Genomic DNA, 19,089 nt, shown 5'->3' on the forward strand with positions numbered 1-19,089 from the left:
AGGCCTCTGCTCCTTTTATGCCTTTAACTGTCAGGTTTATAATTAATCAGGCAAAGTCTTGCAAAATGAATTTCTCATCAGTTTGTAGCTCAAAAAGAGATCAGCAGCTTTCTGGAGTCAGAATTACATCAGAACCCAAAAATGTGACTTGATATTTAATAAATAAGTGGTCATCATTTATTAAGTATCCTCGATCTTCACATAGGTTTGCAGCAGTTACCTGGTGCCAAAAAACTGCATAAGTTAAGGATAAAGAAGAAACTGTAATGTGGAGGCTTGAAGTGTAGAAAGCTACCATTTACCTTCTTGGGAAAGATACCCACCTCATTGATTAATTTATAAGGTTCACTTCATCACCCTGATGTACTGAAGATGCCGTGATCATGGCAGACTCTGATAAATCATCTCCTGTATTTCACCTTTGAGATTATGTCAAGGTCCCCAGTAACTGGCAGGGAGTTTTTGTTTGGTAACAGTTTAGGGGTTTTGTTGTTTTTATTTTGCTTGGGACTTGGTGAGAAGGGACGGAGTGTATCACACTTGTGTAGCTCAGGTTTGTCTGGAACTCTCATTCTCAACATTAGCCTCCTGAGTACTGGAATCCTGGGTGTGTGTCTCACAACTCACAATAAATGTCCGAGCAGAAATCTATTCTCACTTGGCAAAGTCGAAAACTAGAGCTGAAATTGTTTTATGAGCTTGCTGTAAAGGCTCATTTTTTTGATAGTCAATTCCAGAACATTAAGAATCACCCGGTGGGGGAGGGGGCTGGAGAGATGGCTCCACACGGTTAAGAGCCCTGGCTGCTCTTCCAGAGGTCCTGTGTTCAAGTCCCAGCGACCACATGGTGGCTCACAACCCTCTATAAAGGGATCTGATGCCCCCTTCTGGAGCGCAGGTGTACATATGATACATGCATTAAAAAAAAAAAAAGATTTATCTCAGACAGTCTTTGGGATATAATAGAGCAGGTAATGGTGCTGGAAGCTACCAAGCCTGACAACCTGAGTTTGATCTCTTGTGAACCACAGATGCAAAGAGAGAACTGACTACCCCCCCCCATTGTCTTTGGTCTTTTATATGTGTGCTATAGCATGGGCACACACAAATAAATAAATATTTTAAAAATGAGCTTGAGATTGAAGCATACCTCCGCATGAGACTGTAAGGGTGAGTCTTGAGAGGATTAATAAGTTGGTAAAGACTCAGTATAAATATGAGTGGCACCATTACATGGCCTAGGGGCCTGGAGGGAATAAAATGCGTAAGGAGAGCCCCCTGCATTCCTCTCTCCTTCCTGTCTTCGGTGACCGAGTATGTATGCCTCACCATGAGGTTTTCCTCAAGTGTCTGAGACAGAGCCTCCACGGTTCAAACCCTGTGTGCAGCAATGAGTCCGCATGAGTCATTGCTCTTTAGGTTGTAGCTGTGAGGTATGTGGACACAAGACAGACAAAAGAGTTAACATAAGACACCTGCACAAAGACCTGGGTTCAAACCTGACTGCTCAGACCACTTCACCAATGAACTGATCATTTAAAGGGTGACCTTGGGCTTGGGGGATAGCCCTGTGTGTGAGACCCTGGTCCCACACTCACCACCACACATAGATAATCTCTCCTCATCTTATTTTTATAAGGAAATGGCATCCCTCTCTGGGAACAGATCAGAAAGAATGCCTGTGGATTTGGATTTTGTGAGACACAGGAAAGAGATCATGGTCAGAGGACAGCACCTTCAAGTTTATTAATAATATGAAAGAACTCATATATGTATATATATATATATATATGTATATGTATACATATATACTGGGTAAACTTTTTCTTTAGCATATTTCAATTTCAACATACAATTTAAGATAGTGTTAGCATATTGTATAAAGGAAACAAGTAACTTCAAGATAAAGTATTTTGACTATAGAACAAAAATAGGTGTGAGAAATCAAAACCGGTTCTGGAGTTATCCAAACTTGGTCCTGGGCAGGACTGTGCTCGATACAGGGTGGAAGCTGGGGAGATCTAGAGAGCTTCATGAAGCAAATGGGTATTTCCACCTCAAGATGGCTCCATCTGCACTCACGCTGACGATATACTGGTTTCCTGGACTTATCCGCATGCCCAAGATGTTGCCGCTGTGCCCCACCCCGACGTGAGTCACTTCACCCTCATTGTAGTCCCAGACTTTGACCAGATGGTCATGTCCACCTAAAACACAATTGCATGGCATTGCTGACAGGGACACCTAAACAGCCCTGGCCTCACGGAACTGCTTCATTTTCAACACAGTGCCCCATGTGCCAACTTGAAGGAAGAAAAATTCATATTTATGTAAAGCTTTTTTTGATCTAAAAAAAAAAAAATCTATGTATGTTCTAGTAAATTTAGAGTGGAAAGGAAAGTACCACCCAGGATTAACCACTAAACACACCAGAATTTTATCTCCTTCCACTGTTAACAAATGTAGAGGTGTAGGCATATTGATGGGTGGCCCAGTGTATGTAGTTTGATATCTTTTTATTTTTTTTGGAGGCAGGTAAGTGTATTACAGGTAAGGTAATATATTACATTCCACCTCTGTGTAATATCCCTGGCTGTCCTGGAACTTGCTTTGCAAACCAGGCTGGCCTCTAATTCACAGAGATCCCCCTGCCTCTGCCTCCTGAGTGCTGGGATCAAAGGCATGTGCCATATCTTTTTTTTTTTTTTTTTTTTAAGTCAATGTGTTTATGGAACTTTGATTTGCTTGAAGCACTTATAAATGTCCTGGAGAATCAAAGAGCCTGTCAGGAAATTGTATTAATGCTGTTCCAGCGGCCATGACCTGTGGTAAATGCCCCTAGTCATCACTGAATTCAACAACAAACCAACAAAGCAAACTGCTGGGTAAGAGCTAAGTGAAAAAGCAAGCAGTCAGTCTACTTATTATCCTAGCACTCAGGAGCCTGAGGCAGGAGGATCATTAATTCAAGGCCAGCCTGAGCTACATATAATAAGATACTATCTTAAAACAAAAACAATAAAAACAACAACAACAAAAAAATGCCTAGAGAAGCAGGTAGAAGGCTCCGGATATTTAAAGCCTCGTTGTGGCCCCCAAAGAGCAAACATAGTCTTGTAAAAGCTTGCCTTTTCTCTGTGCCTTGCACATTATGCCTTCATTGAAGTGTGGCTTTTGGACCTCTCCAGCTTTCGTTCTGGGCTGAATGTAACCAAGGTGTCCTTGAGCCCCTCTACTAGCTCTTCTGACTGCCCCCTACCTAAGGGTTCCTTGTGTTCCAAAGAAGGCAACGGTGGTGGTTTACTTATCTTATCCAGGACTAACCTGTAACAAAGTGTCCTCCTTCCTGAGTGATATCCATACCATTGATGGACCCCGACAAGGAACCTTCCAACTCTCTGATTACTGAACCATCAAATACTTCCCAGTAAGCAATCTGGAATGTAGGAGAGGAGTTAGACAGGAGTCAGTGCAGTGGAATCATCCACACACATGCTAACAAAAGATGCCTTCCACTTTATATAGAAAGTAGCAAAAATACACCAAGGGAGAGGACCAGTTGGAAATATAAATAGGCCATGGCGAGGGGGTGGAGGAACCATTTTATTATTTTTAGTATTGGTTTTGAAATTTGCATGCTATTTAAAGAGATGTTGATATGTGATAAACCTGGGTTGTGGCTGAGATTTTTGATAAGGCGAAGCAGACTGAGTCTGCTGCCACGTGTAAAATCTGCTCCTGTGATCTGGGGAGGAGGGCCAAGCTGCAGGTCCAGTGGGAAGGAAAGTTCTTTCTGGAGGATGGCGAATGAGAGTTCTGGAGACTGGGCTTTGCTGAGTCACTTGCACTCGCCTCGCTCTCCCCGCCCCGCCCCCAACCCCAACCTGTCCAGAGACTGGACCGATCTCATCTTGCTCCACCCCCACCAATCAACCCCCTCGTGCCTCCCATCTTTATCCACCTCCAAAACCAAACTACAACTTGCCTTTCTGGACCTAAACGAGCAACATATTCCAGAGGGTGAGATTTAAAGAACCTGAAAACCTAACCTTGGCCCCTGCCTGGAAAGAGAAACTAAGTAGGGAGCAAGAAGAGACAGTTGTTGAAAAGGGGATACTTCCCTCTATGTAGGGCCAGAGAATCACCCATGGGGGCCAAAATCCCAACATGCTTGCACACTATTTGCATCTAACTTATGCACGTCCTCCATCTGTGTACTTTAATAAATCGTCTCTAGATTGCTTAGAAAACTGTAAACATGCAAACACTATATGAATGGCTGTTATACTGTTTAGGACATAATGACCTAAAAAAAAAAAAAAAAAAAAAAAAAAGTCCTGGGCATGTTAAAAAAAAAAAACATTTTGTAAAGATGCAGTTCACCCCTAAACCCCACCCCAAGCAATTTCCAGGCATTTGCACGTGATTGAATCTGCAAACAGGAAACTCTAGGCTGTGGAGAGCCCCCTGCACCTACCTTCCTGTCCGTGCCGCTGGTGATGATCTGGAATTCTTCCGGGTGGTAACAAACACACTGGAATAGGGTGTTGGCCAGGATCATCTGATTCCTTCTAAGTCGCCTGGAAGTAAATTCAAATGCTCTGGAACCTGACTTTGCCTCCCCTAGAAAAACTTAACTTATTACGGAGTGTGCCTTTGGGCAAGCTTGGAAGGGGTTGGGTTTTCTCTGACTTCTCAATACTGCTCAAACAATAGCACTTGGGTTTGGTGGGGATTTTGTCTTTTGTTCTGTTTTTTTGTTTTGTTTTGTTTTGTTTTCATTTTTGTTTTATCAAAATAGATATCTGCAGAGCTGGAGAGATGGTTCAGTTAAGATCATGTACTGCTCTTGCAGGGGACCCAAGTTTGATTCTCAGAATTGGTATCAGGCCACTCACAACTGCCTATAAATCTATTCCAAGAAATCTGATGCCCTCTCTTGGCTAAACATGTACACATACCTAATTTTTTAAAAAAAAATTTTTTAATAGACTCCTGGCTGCTTTGCCCTGTACTTATGTCTCTTCCCACCACATCTGTCAGCAATTGTAAAAAATACATAGGCAAGAGGTGATACCCCTTCCTAAAGACATGGCATGAAACTAGAGCAAGAGTTAGTTCCAGAGAGAAGGACGGAGAAGATGCTGATTCGGATCCAATCCACCATCTCTCAGGCAATAACCTTGATTCTCAAGGCCACTATTGGAGTCACGTGGTAGTCCCTGGAAACTGAGTGACAAAAGATGGGGAAAACTTGTTTCATCCCTGGCCATCTGGGTCAGAAGGTCGGGATGGAGGCCCAGAGATCTGTATCTGAGACCAGCCATCCCACTGATTGTTACCAGAAGACAAGTTTGAGAACCCCTGCCTTAGGCGCCATAAAAACAGTATATTTTAGGCTTTGGTGGATTCAGGAAATATGCATAGACTTTTCTACTTAAACATCCCTAATCTGAAAATTGGAAATCTAAAATGGCCTGAACTCTGAAACTTTTTGTCAGTATTAACATGATGATACATAAAAAGAAAAGAAAAGAAAGGAAGGAAGGAAGGAATGAAGGAAGGAAGGAAGGAAAGGTTTTGGAGGACTTGGGGATTTCAGATTAGGATGCTAAGCCTGTCCAAGAAGCGTGGCTGCATTGCTTCTTCTGCAGCTAGTGTGCTGGTGACTGTCTCACGGCCCAAGCTCCTGGCTGAAATGCACCCTCTGTAATTTCTTCTCATACTGGAAGCTTTCAAACACAGAATTTGAGCTGAGGAATTTTAAAGACCTTTGGCACAAATTAAATATTCCTGCTGCACAAAAGGAAGATGTTAAAAATTTGAGATGGTCACAAACCAGCCACTGAAATAAACTCAGATACCCCTTCTTGGTACACGGTTTCCCAATGCGGAGGTCACATGTCTGTGGGTACAGGCCTTGAATCAGTAACTCCACGTGGGAACTTATTAGACATGAAGAAACACAGGTGCTGTCTAAATCTATTCAATGAAACTACATATAGAGCACTTGGGGGGGGGGGTGCAGAGGTGTCCAGGACAGCAAGGGCTACATAGTGAGACCCTGTCTCAGACAAAAGATGGGGGGAGATGGAAATCTCCCAGTGAGTGGAGAGCCAAGTTGGAGTCAGGCCCATCTAGAAAACCTGCTTGCTCTGCTTTTTTGTTTTGTTTTGCTTTGTTCCCGTGTGTGTGTGTGTGTGTGTGTGTGTGTGTGTGTGTGTGTGTGTGCTTGCACACGCGCACATGCGTGTGAATGCAGGTGGAGGCCAAAAGTCTTCCTCAATTGCTCTCCACCTTAGAGCCACTGGTTCGGCTACAGCAAGCCCAAGGGATCCTCCTGCTTCCCAAGTCCTGAGATTCTAGGTGTGCAGTAGTCAGGTCTGTGCACTTAGACTCTACCGTCGAGACTGTATGTACGTTCTGCTTTTGCCTTCAGTCCTCGATTCCCTCTCTCCAAGCAGGAACAGTTCAGCAGGGCATGGTGACAAACGCCTTCACTCACAGCCACCAGCCTGGACAGCATAATGGTACCCCATCTCAAAAAAGGAGGGTCATAGTCTTTGACCAGCTGTATCCCCTTTGCCCCTCTGTACTTAGTTCAGCCTCTTTAGACAGTTATGCAAAGGCTACCATCCCAGGGGTGGTACGGGGAGTAATGGATTGGAGGAAGATTGAGGGAAAGGGTTTGGTTCCAAGATAAAAACTTGGGGGAAAAAAATCAACAGCCCAAAAAAATTTAAAAATCAACTTTGAAAATTCTCTGAATGGCTCCTAGGGTGAAGTTCACGTGTTTGGGGCTAGTTTGGCATTGCCATCTTTGGGTCTGTGACTTACATTGTAAGCAGTCCCTGGGAATGTGGCCAGCGGATGACGGCCCTCCCAAGGCTCCCTCCCTGGGGCAGGCTCATGACCTAGCAGGATGACAAGAAGAACGTCTTGCCCTGTAACTTTCCTTGTTAATTTGCAACATTTAGGTTGAGTGGATTCACGTTAAGTCATGCGTCACCACATATATCTGGAAAACTACTTCCCTGTCTGCCCCAGAAAGGTCTGGTATTTAGTTCTTCCTGGAGACCTTATTTTCCCTATTGGAATCTATAACCCTTGGCCAGCCAAGGAGACCAAGGTCTTCTCAGAACCTTTTACTGATGTGATGGTTAATCTTCATTGTCAATTTGCCTGGATTTAGCGGTCACCTAGGAGATACACATTTGGGCACATGTGTAAGAATGTTTCCAGGCAGGGACAATCGGGTAGGAAAGGCCACCTGGATGCACTGTTCCTTTAACTGGGATCCTTGACTGGATAAGAAGGAGAGTGTGGGACTAGAGCTATGACTCAGTGGTTAAGGGCACTGGCTGCTCTTCCAGAAGACCAGGAAAACAAGGTGCACTTCCTAGCACCCACATGGTTGCTCAGAACCATCTATAACTCCAACTGCAGGGGATCTGATGCCCTCTTCTGGTCTCTGCAGGCACCAGACGTGCATCTGGTACATAGACACCTATGCAGCCAAAACACTCTTACATGTGAAATAAAAATAAAGCACCCCTCCCCCCAAAAAAAAAACCTTAAGGGAGAAGGCAAGCCAAGTGTCACACAAGCATTTGTCTCCCTCCTAACTGCAGGCAGACACAATATGACCAACAGCCTCTTCAGACTCCTGCTACCATCTCTCCCCACCACAATGGGCTGTATTCTCAAACCACGAGCCAAAATAAACCCTTTATCCCTTAAGTTGCTTTTCTGAAATATTTTGTTGCAATAATGAGAAAAGAGACTAATACAACCTCCTTGGGATCTTAGCTTGGGTTCAGTAGAATGCTGGCAATGTTTGGGGTTTTGTTAAGTGTTGTGCTGCCTTCCCTACCCATCCCAGGTACTTACACAAGGTCCCAAATAATGCATGTCCCGTCGGTGCTGGCAGTGACACACTCCTCGTTGTTCTTCTTCACCCTGATACAGGACACAGAAGACTTGTGCTCCTTCAGGGCCTCCTCCAGCTTCTGGGTCTGGCAGCCTATCTGCCACACCCTCACCTGTGGGTACCAGAGCACCGGCTAGCAAGGAAAGCCCAGGGCTTTGGAAGGGATCAAGAAAGATACAATGTTTCCAACTTTGCTGGGTGTAACTTATTTAACTCTGTTCCCATTTCAGCTTGACAGGGTGGGAATGCAACACTTCCCTGTATGAGAAGTGACTATCTTCCCATGAATAGTGTGGATAGTGCTGTTACCAATCTCCGGACCTGCTTCTACTTTGCGAGAAAACCATCAGGCTCCCGCCATGAGAAATCAATATTGCAAGGGCCTCTGCTAAGCCCAGAGGAAGAACCTGTCTCCTTACATCTGCTGAGCGTTGCTCTCAAATTTCTCATGCCATCAGGAAAGCTCTTGCTACCCAGAGCCATATTTAAACTTTCATATCAGCTATTCAGTTTTAATCATTGGAAACTGATGTTATTCATCCTCAGAGGATCAAATAGCCATTGTCTTTTATATATTGAGAAAGTCTCTGGATTCTAATGCAGGTACAAATTTAAAAATGAAGTGGAGAGCCAGGTGGTGATGGCTCATGCCTTTAATCCCAGCGCTTGGGAGGCAGAGGCAGGTGGATTTCTGAGTTCAAGGCCAGCCTGGTCTACAGAGTAAGTTCCAGGACAGCCAGGGCTACACAGAGAAACCCTGTCTTGGGGGGGTGGGGGGAAGGGCAGGGGAGGAGACAAGTAGAGAGGCCAACAAAAGGACTTAGCAGTTATGATCACTGCCTGCTCTTTCAGAGGACCTAGATTTGATTCCCAGCACCCACATAGCAGCTAACAACTGTCTGTAACTCCAGCCCCAGGGGATCCTACGCCCTCTTCTGGCCTCTTGTGGCACTGCACACACATGCCATGCAAACATCCATACACATAAACATAAATAAAATTTAAAACAAATAAAAGTGGATAGCCTCCTATGAGTTAGTTGCTCTGAAATTAAAGGCTTTTTTTAAAAAAAAAATATCATTTTTAGAACTGTACCTCCCCTTCTCCTCCACCGCTGATGATCCTTTTGCAGTCACTGGTGGTAGCAATGGCCGTCACTCCGATCCTGTGAGCACTGCTAATGGTGTACATCAGCCGACCTGACTCTGGAGCAAAGGCTCTGATTTTTCCATCATCCCATGCTGGTGGGAGAAGGAGACAAAAGGCAGGTTGGCCCAGTGGAGATACTTACCACCTTTCTCTGCAGATTGACACCCTCCTGAATCACCAATAAGAGTGAAAACTGGAAGAAGTGGTAGCAGCGGACTGAGAGGCTTGCCCTAGCTGTTGTCAGTACTCTTGTGCGCTTCTCCCAGGCCTCCTACACTGGTGGCTCCCGGAGAGGATAAGGAAGGGGTTTGACTGGAGTGCACCTGCCTGCAGTGGATCTGAGCAGTGGAGGAGGCCTCTTCTTACTTGCCTGAGTTGTAGGCCCTTTACCCTCATTCATCTATGTTTTTCATTTTGTTGTTGTTTTTGGAGACAGAGTTTCTCTGTGTAGCCCCTGGTTGTCCTGGAACTTACTCTGTAGACCAGGTTGGCTTCCAACTCACAGAAATCTGCCTGCCTCTGCCTCCCAAGTACTGGGATTAAAGACATGCACCACCCCTGCAGTCACCCACAGAATTGCTAAACCACACCCAGGATGCATCAGTTTAGGGTTCCAAATAACCTCTGCCTTCTCATCTCCCCATTGTCTTTTTTGGGGGGGGAGGGGGTTCGAGACAGGGTTTCTCTGTGTAGCCCTGGCTGTCCTGGAACTCACTCTGTAGACCAGGCCGGCCTCGAACTCAGAAATCCGCCTGCCTATGCCTCCCAAGTGCTGGGATTAAAGGCGTGTGCCACCACCGCCAGGCCCGGCTCATCTCCCCATTGCCATTGTTATTTGAGACAAGGTTTCATTCTGTTGCCCAGGCTGCTCACTTTTAGTTCTCTTACCTCAGCCTCCCACGTCCACGCCCTAGCTTTCCCCCACCTTTAAATCCTAGACTCCTTTCCGGATTCTCACCATCTTGCCGCCTCAATAAAAAAATTGCTGCCACCCATGAAGTTGCTCAAGCGAAGAACCTCAAAGTCACCCTTGGTTCCTCTACTTTCTAAACACACAACTCAGTGCAAGGGTCAGTCCATCAGGGAGGTCATTATCTCCTGTTAAAATACCCGGCCTCTGAGCTCCTTCCCCCAGCTCTGCTGGCACCACCCCATTCCAGCTACAGCCTGATCTGAGTCCCTGTGCTCCTGCTTACACTTAGTCATCTATTAGGGGTTGGGATGCACTTGTTTGTTTGTTTGTTGATTTTCTTTTTTTTTTTTTCCGAGACAGGGTTTCTCTGTACAGCCCTGCCTGTCCTGGAATTCACTCTGTAGACCAGGCTGGCCTTGAACTCAGAAATCCACCTGCCTCTGCCTCTCAAGTGCTGGGATTAAAGGCCTGTGCCTCCACTGCCCGGCTGGGATGCACTTTTTAAAAAAAAATCAAGTCACCTTTCTGATCAAGGCCTCCTCAAAGTTTTTTTCCCCACTGTCTTAGAGTTAAAATCCAATTTTTAAAAAATACTGATTTTTTTTTTTAAAAGCATGTGTATATGTGTGGGAGTGTGTGCGTGTAAACGCAGGTGTCCAAGGAGGGTGGAAGAGAGCATCAGATCCCCTCCCTGGACCTGAGGCAAGGAGAGTTTGTGAGCTGCCTGGCATGGGTGCTGGGAACTGAACTCTGCAAGCAAGAGCAGTATGTACTTCCAACCACTGGGTCCTTTCTCCAGCCCCCAAATCCAACTCTTTAGTCTGAACACTAACTCATACCTGGTGCTCACCTACCTCTTCATCCTCTTTGCTACCACTCTTCCTGAGGCCATGCCCCTCCTGTGACTGATGAGCTCCAGACACACTGACATTCTTGAGACCCCTCAAACACATCAAATGTGTTCCCACCTTAGAACCCCCTACCTAGAATACCTTTCCCCCCAGGGCTGTGTGCAGCAGGCACTTACTGTTGGCTTAGTGTTGTCTCTTGAGCTTAGCAAGTTTAAATAGGATGCCCGAAGTGGATCCCATTTCAGCAAAGACTTGAGGAAATGAAAGGGAAGAAGAGACAAGCCATGAAGGTGTCTGGAGGGAGAACATCCCAGGCCAACTGAACAGCTCAAGTAAGACCTGCGTGTCCAGTGTGCAAGTATAGTAGGGGGAAGGGGCGCAGGTTGAGAAGAAGATAAGAAGTGGGGAGTGGAGTAGAGAAGGTCCTACAGGGACTTGCATGTGACTGCTGGGACTTTGTCTTTGTCAGGTGGGGAGGGGGAGCCTTGAAAAGCCCAGCAAATGGCTTTCATTTAACATTTTAAAATAGATTTTTTGGTTCATGTGTAGAGAATTGACTGGGGAGAAGATGGACAGATGGGCTAGAGTAGAGGCAAGCAGGAGCAATAGAAACTAAAGGAAAGGGGCTGGAGAGATGGCTCAGTGGTTAAGAGCATTGACTATTCTTCCAGAGGTCCTGAGTTCAATTCCCAGCAACTACATGATGGCTCACAACCACTTGTAATAGAATCTGATTCCTTCTTCTGGTATGCATGAAAACAGAGCACTCATGTACATTAGATAAATACATCTTTGGAAGGGAGGAAGGAAGGAAGGAAGGGAGGGAGGGAGGGAGGAAGGAAGGAAGGAAGGAAGGAAGGAAGAACTGGAGAGATCTAGAAGTGTGGCTGATGGCAAGGACCAGGGTAGAGAAGGCGACCAGTGATGGACCTATGGCTGACCTATTGAGACAGAGCCACTGACTGGAATGCATGGATAAGGGTGTAAGAAAAACAGAGTGGGGCCAGGGATGAATCTAAGATCCCCTTATCCAAGGACTTGTCAGTTCTGGGTACAGTGTAAGCCACTCAGGGGAAAAGACATGGGGGAGGGGGAGCAGACAAGGAGGAAACAGAGCCAAGAAAAGAAGGGATGGGTCCCTAGATCTCTGTCCTAACAGCTTCACTCAGAACAACTTGGCTTTCCCCTGATGTAAACCAATACATTTATTTTTGACTAATGGGGAAATTTGATATAGGTTACTCTTAAGATGATATTTAAAAACTATTGTTTCATAAGAAAATATTTTTAGAGACATATACTGAAATATTTAGAGGAGGACTAATATGGTATCAATAATTTGGAAGGAGGTTAGTTTCTTGAGTCAGGATATCCTGTAGCCTGGGCTAGCATCAACCTTACTATGTAACCAAGAATGATCTTGAGCCCCTAATCCCCCTGCCTGTACCTCCCAGGGCCAGAATACTAGGTGTTCACCACTGTGCTCAGCTCACAGCATCTATTGTTTATGTTAAAACATTAGTTTGGGCCTGGAGAGATGGCTCAGTGGTTAAGAGCATTGATTGCTCTTCCAGAGGTTCTGAGTTCAATTCCCAGCAACCACATGGTGGCTCACAACCATCTGAAATGGGATCAGATGCCCTCTTCTGGTGCGTCTGAAGACAGCTATAGTATACTCATATAAATAAAATAAATAAATCTTAAAAAATAAACAAAATCAAGAAAACAAAAAACAGTTTGGCATAAACTGTATTTTAATTTTTTTTTTCCTTTTAAAGACTGGAGAGATGACTCAGCAGTTAAGAATGGTAGGCTGCTCTTCCAGAGGACCCAGGTTCAATTCCTAGTACCTATATGCCCGTAACTCCAGTTACAGGGAATCCAGTGGTGTCTCTGTAGACACCAGGCAAGCATGTGGTACACAGACATTCATGCATGCAAAACACCCATATATGTAAAAATAATAAACAAACAAATAAAACTTTTCCTTTTACCAATACTTGGGAGGCAGAGTCAGGAAGATCAGGAGCTCAAGGCTATCCTCAGGTATATAGCAAGTTCAAGACCAGTATGAGGCTGCAGTGGTGGCACACGCCTTTAATCCCAGCACTTGGGAGGCAGAAACAGGCATATTTCTGAGTTTGAGGCCAGCCTGGTCTACAGAGTGAGTTCCAGAACAGCCAGAGCTACACAGAGAAACCATATCTCAAACCACGCTTCCCCCTAAAAAAAAAAAAAAAAAAAAAAAGAATGGTAACAATTGAGACCTCAGCCAGAACCTGGATCCAAACCTCCACTGGAAGCAACTACCGGGTCTTCTGTTAATTTGGCTGCTGATTTGAGACAGGGTCTCATGTAGTACAGGTTGGCCTCTAGAACTCAAGGATGGCCTCCACCTCTTCAGCGTGTGCCATCATACGCATCCTGTTACCTGAGATGATGCTCTTCCCGTCTCTCATGAAGTCGATGCCATGGCAGGTCATGTTGGGCACGGTGATCCGCAGCAGCTCCCGTTTGGATATGGTGTGCCACACCCTGATGTCTGTCTTGGCACAGGTCGCAAACAGCTCAGCAGTACCACTACAAAGGAGCCATGGAGGGATGAGAGGTGCGAGGTGCGGCCATCCGAGATACACAATGTTGGGTATGCATTTGGTGTTAAATGTGCCTCGTGAGGATGTGGGGCAGCGTGCCCTTTGGATGCTGGTTCCCTAACAGTGTGACGTTAGAGATTTCTTGTGTGGAGAGATGCCCGATTCCACCCATTCTCTACTGAAAATGTTTTGTCATCTTGGAACAAAGTTTTTATAAAGAGAAAGCTGATTTGAAATCTTTCTAAATCTTGATCAAATTGGAGACATCGTCACATTACTTCACTTTAAACTACTTTGGGGGGTTGGTTCACACACACATGCACACACACACACACACAAATATTTGTGTATGATAGGTATATGTCTGGATTAGCCTGGAGACCTGTATATACCTATCCAAGTAGCATTTCTTGAGCTAAATATATATCCATAGAAGATCTTTATTTAAAGAGCAAATTCCAATGGTGTTAAGATTACAGAAAAGAAAATAGCAACATGGTCAAATTCACATTTGTACCCTTTTTTTGTTTGTTTGTTTAGTTCTGAGAAAATAAGAAATTGTGAACAAAGAAAAGTATTCTTGAGTAATTGGTCAGTTGGGCCGGGACAGAAAGAGCCACTTGTAAATGGGATGTAGATTACCAAGGTGTCAGATGATTATAAATTACTCTAATTTTTATACAAAAGGGAGTGGTATTGGGGTAAAATAAACCACCTGGCTTATAAGTGTAAAGTTGCCTGAAGTCTCTGGGAAAGCTGACCTTTAATCCAAACATTCCGCAAGCAATCTCTCTGTTTCATCTTAAACATGATTCGAAAATATTTGAGTCTCTCCTGTTTTAAGGTTGACCCACTTTAGATTTAATGGGGGGGGGGGAGTAGACCCTTCTGCACACAGAGAGTTGAGATTAGGTGGCAAAGGAGAACTCCTAAAAATTGTCCTCTGACCTCCATGTGTGTACCTTGGCACACATACAAATTTACACACACACACACACACACACACACACACACACACGTGCACAAGCAAGAGAGAGAGAAACACACAGAGAGAATAAAATCTTTTAAGTATATCATCATAAAAAGCACTAAATCTAGAGAACTGTATACATTGATTCCACCAAACTCCTTAAAGGAAAAATTGAACCTGGTTAGAAAGTAACCCACTCTCCAATAAAGATTCACTTTAATGGGAAGCACCAACTCTCCCCTCTTAGAAAATCCTGAAGGTCTAAACCAGGACTCGGGAACCAAAGCTGCAGCTCATTACATGGGTGTCTGAGTTCTGAAACAGGCTTGGATCTGAGAAGAATAGTCCTGATGTCTGAAGTTCAAGCTAAATACAAGAGGCTCAGAGCAAATACTGCCTGGCCAACTTTACAGGACAGACTTTGTTAACTATAACAACGTGCTTCAAAATCAAGTAGTGCCACAACGTGACCCAAGGTCCTTTTGTAAACATCAGAACTGCCAATGGGTGGTTGTCTTGGGTAAGATTTTCAGGAAAAGCAGCCATTGCAACCCAGGAGACCACAGGTCCATCACCTTAAAGAAAATAAATAAATAAATAAAGCAAAAGTTGTCAGATCAGGGAAACTCAGGGACACCAACAAAGGACTGGAATAAATTGTGAAAACAGGTGAACAGACATTGCTGTGCATGGTGATGCCCAGTACTCAAGACACAGAACCAGGAGAATCAGGAAAGAGTTCAAGACTACAACCAGCCTCGGATGTCCAGGCCCTGCCTTAAACAAAATTCAGCCTGAGAAGAGGTACTTGGGTAATGGCATTCCCAGATGGCATTGGGTCACAGAAAAGCTCCTAGGAACGCACCTTTCCTGTGATGGGTTTACACAAGAAGTCAGTGTTTTCCATGTATTTCTTGCTGTGTGTGCATGTGCTTTCGCCACAGCAGGTGAGTGGAGGTGGGAGGGCATTGTGGGAGAGGTTCTGATGTTCTAGTGTATGGGTCCAAGGAGTCACTTAAACTCAGCTTGTCGGGCAAGTCCCTTTACCCAGTAAGCTATCTATCTCACTGGCCCAAGCACTTTAAAAGTGTATCATACTTGCCCAGCATTAAAAAAAAAAAAAATCCAAAGTAGAGGAAGAAAACAAAGGTAACTGTGGAAAAGACAGTCAAAAACAAAACAAAACAACAACAACAAAACCCCAGCCCATTAGAAGGGGAGATGGCTAGCAGTTAAGAGCACGAGCTGCTCCTTCAGAAGACCTGGGTTCCGATTCCTGACACCCACATGGTGGCTCACAATAGTCTGCAACTCCAGTTCCGGGGACTCTGATGTCCGTTTCTGGCCTCTCCGGCTACTGCATGCATGCAGTCAAAACACCCATAACCCTTAAGATAAAAATAAATGAACCTTCCTAGGTCCAATAAAATAATTCACTACATTTGAAAAGTTTGATCAGGAAAAATAATGCTATTCAGGAATCTTGAAAATAATTGAATAGAGCAGAATTCCTTTATGAGCGGCGTCAAATCTCTGCATTCCAACGGCCCTCTCTACTTACAATGGGAAGACAATGTCCTGGACAGCTTCAAAGTGACAAGTTGCAATGAGAGTCTCTTTGAAATCAGTGAAGTTAACGCGGTAGATGTGTGATTCTTCTGTTCCTACAAAAAACTGGTGCCCTTCTCCCCGGAGTGTGATAGAGGTGATGCCACCTTGCAGCTGGATTTTCCTTTGGGGGTAATGCACAAAAGTGGAGCAGAGTCACTCAGCCAGCGAGCATTTGCCCACCTGATTCCAGAGGATGCAGACCAGTCATGTGGTGTGGGATGGGCCCTCAAGGAGGTGACACAGCTGGAAAGGCCTGAGTTATTCACAGTGTTGCACACCCACGGTCAGGAGGGAGGGGGGGTTGTTAGTGTAGGTTAAAATAGTCAAGGAAAGTCTGCTAGGGAGATGTGGTCTGAAACAGTTTGTACCTTAGAATTTGGGGGATGCCTCATATTTCCGGTATCATGTCTTAGTATAGTGTACACAAAGTCATGTACTTATCAAAAGGGCAGCGTGCCTCTGGGACACCAAGAACAACTTTGGTTTGGTTTAATGCGAACTTTTTCACGGGAAAGAAACCACCAGCTCTGTGATTCCAGCTCTGCACTTAATAAGACGTTGAAATTCTTTTTTTTTTTTTTGTTTTGTTTTGTTTTTTTTTGTTTTTGTTTTTGTTTTTGGAGACAGGGTTTCTCTGGCTGTCCCAGAACTCACTCTGTAGACCAGGCTGGCCTCGAACTCAGAAATCTGCTTGCCTCTGCCTCCCAAGTGCTGGGATTAAAGAGTGGGTCACCACTGCCCAGCGAAGTTAAAATTCGTTAACCAAATATGAATTTCTTTTAAACAGGGCCTCACTGTATAGCTGTGAATGCCTTGGAACTCTGTGTTGAACAGGCTAGGGAAACCCCACAGAGATCCACCTGCCTCTACCTCCCGAGTGCTGGGATTAAAGGTGTGAGCCACAATGTGCCCACAAAATGGTTCTTCCGATATCGTTCAGTTGTTGGATTTAAGTGGACCTTTCTCTTGTGGGTCTCTACCTACCCCAGCTTTATGGTGTGTAGAACTTACTTGATAGGTTTGTAGCTGGGGCTTTTACAGAAGATCAGCAAGCCAGCTCCAGAGCCAATCAACAAGCCGCCCATCTTCAGGCACCTGAGAGCCGACACTCCCTATGGGGGAAAAGCAGTGCAGGGAAAGAGCTAAAGAGTTTGCCATTAAAACTCAAGGCAGCAACTGACACGGGGAGCACAGCTGAGGGCACTCCAAGGCTGCACATTGCAAATCATGATGTACCTCCAGGTTGGCCAAAAACATTCAATGCCAACTACAAGTTCACGTCTTAAGAAGTAGCCTTCCTGGCCTTCAAGCCATAGGCAAGCTTCACCATCCTTCCTCTCAGTTTTTTTTTTTTGTTTGTTTGTTTTGTTTTGTTTTGGTTTGGTTTGGTTTTTTTCGAGACAGGGTTTCTCTTTGTAGCCCTCCCTGGCTGTCCTGGAACTCACTCTGTAGACCAGGCTGGCCTCGAACTCAGAAATCCGCCTGCCTCTGCCTCCCAAGCGCTGGGACCAAAGGCGAGTGCCACCACCGCCCAGCACCATCCTTCCTCTCTACGGTCACCTGTGCATTTGAACAGACTGAATATTAGTGCCCGGATATCCATTCACTCAAGCTTGGCTGCAGCAGGAGGCAGAAGCACAGCCTTGGTAAGCTGGGTCTTCAGTTGCCATGGTTTCCACCAGAACTTAATTCATATAAATGCAGGGTCCAATGTAACATCCCAAGACAGCACAGGACAGCTCTTACTGTTCGGTGACTATATTTTCTGAGCTAAGGCACATGGTGTACAATCTTACCAATAGTTGGAAACACATTTAAAGTTCCAGACAGTCATCAACTATGTGGAAGAATTGTGGCCAGTTCATAGTATGCTCCTTAAAGGTTCTAACTGAAAATGTGCACGACTGCCGTGATTTGAGTGTATGCCTCAGCAAGTGTCAGTGATGGAACCTACACCCCAGTGCAACAGTGCTGGGAAGCAGAGCCTTAAATATTAAATAGGTCAAGAACCAGGTGTGATGGTGTACACCTTCGATCCCAGCAATTGGGAGCCAGAGACAGGTGGATCTCGGTGAGTTCCAGGCCATCCAAAACCCTATCTCAAAAAGAAAAAAATAAAAAAAAGGTCATGAAGTGTCTGTCCCCATAGATTGCATTGGTTATAAATAGAGTGGTTTATCACTAATGGTGAATTTAGCTCAATATGGAAGTGCTCACCTATCTGTGTTTCTAACTACTTGGAAGGCTCAGAGAGGAAGACCACGTGATCTTCAGACTTAGTAGAAAGTGACCCTTGCTCTTTCGGTGTTGGTTATCTGGGAAGATATGGGATGATGTAGCCCATGGTCCTGCACCAGGGGCCAACACTAAACTCCGAAAAGCTGACACCCAGGATCATGAACTGAATGAACTTCCACGTTTATAAATTGCCTAGTCTCCAGCCTTCTGCTATAGCTATGCAAAACCAACCAAGGCAATAGCTATTATTTTATCTGAAAGCTTTCAACATTCACAGCTAATGATTTGATAGGCATATGTCTTAATGAGCTCCGAGGGCTGGGCTCACAGCTCGATGATGGGAGTGCTTGCCTAGCATTGGGTTTCATCCACAGCATCACAAGGAAAAAAAACAACAAAAAGCAAAATAAAATAAAAACAAATAGCCCCAAGGTTTGAATATTGAAAAATAAATATATCCTTTCAAGTTCCATTAAGCTGGTTTTTGCCTGTTCTGACTTGGAAGGCATTCCATGGTGTCTGAGAAGAAAAGCAAAGGCAGGAGAGCAAGAGAGCAGAGACAGCACTGTGTGTATTAGCAGAGATGTCTTTGCCAAACGTTCCCACTCCGTGCCCCGACCTCTCAACCTCTTACTGATGCCTTTTGCACAGCTTAAACTCTATGTTAACGAGGCCCCACTCATGAGCTCTGTGATGACTCTGATAGATGTCAACTTGACTGTGTCTGGAATCAACTAAGACCCAGCAGCTGGCCATGCCCATAAAGGGTTTTCTTGATTGGGTTGTTTGAAATGAAAAGACCAACTCTAAATCTGGGCCACACCTTCTGACAT

General features: G+C 44.9%; 1 protein-coding gene across 3 annotated transcripts in view; it reads right to left on the reverse strand.

Moving 5' to 3' along the window:
• Positions 1–1,721: 1,721 nt before the first annotated feature.
• Positions 1,722–19,089, reverse strand: part of Cfap52 (cilia and flagella associated protein 52) — a 38,087-nt gene continuing 20,719 nt past the window's right edge. For 2 of the 3 annotated variants that reach the window (XM_031352888.1, XM_031352891.1), the window contains 8 exons: positions 17,030–17,130; positions 15,969–16,139; positions 13,275–13,423; positions 9,026–9,171; positions 7,891–8,042; positions 4,478–4,580; positions 3,325–3,436; positions 1,722–2,207 (listed from right to left, as the gene is read on the reverse strand). In XM_031352888.1, the coding sequence (XP_031208748.1) occupies positions 2,032–2,207; positions 3,325–3,436; positions 4,478–4,580; positions 7,891–8,042; positions 9,026–9,171; positions 13,275–13,423; positions 15,969–16,139; positions 17,030–17,130 (1,110 nt within the window). In that variant the 3' untranslated portion in view covers positions 1,722–2,031. The remainder of the gene's footprint in view (positions 2,208–3,324; positions 3,437–4,477; positions 4,581–7,890; positions 8,043–9,025; positions 9,172–13,274; positions 13,424–15,968; positions 16,140–17,029; positions 17,131–19,089) is intronic. The other variant, XM_031352889.1, reaches the window with a different exon arrangement.

The sequence above is a fragment of the Mastomys coucha genome, unplaced genomic scaffold (genome assembly GCF_008632895.1).
Source record: "Mastomys coucha isolate ucsf_1 unplaced genomic scaffold, UCSF_Mcou_1 pScaffold5, whole genome shotgun sequence".
NCBI lineage: Eukaryota > Metazoa > Chordata > Mammalia > Rodentia > Muridae > Mastomys > Mastomys coucha.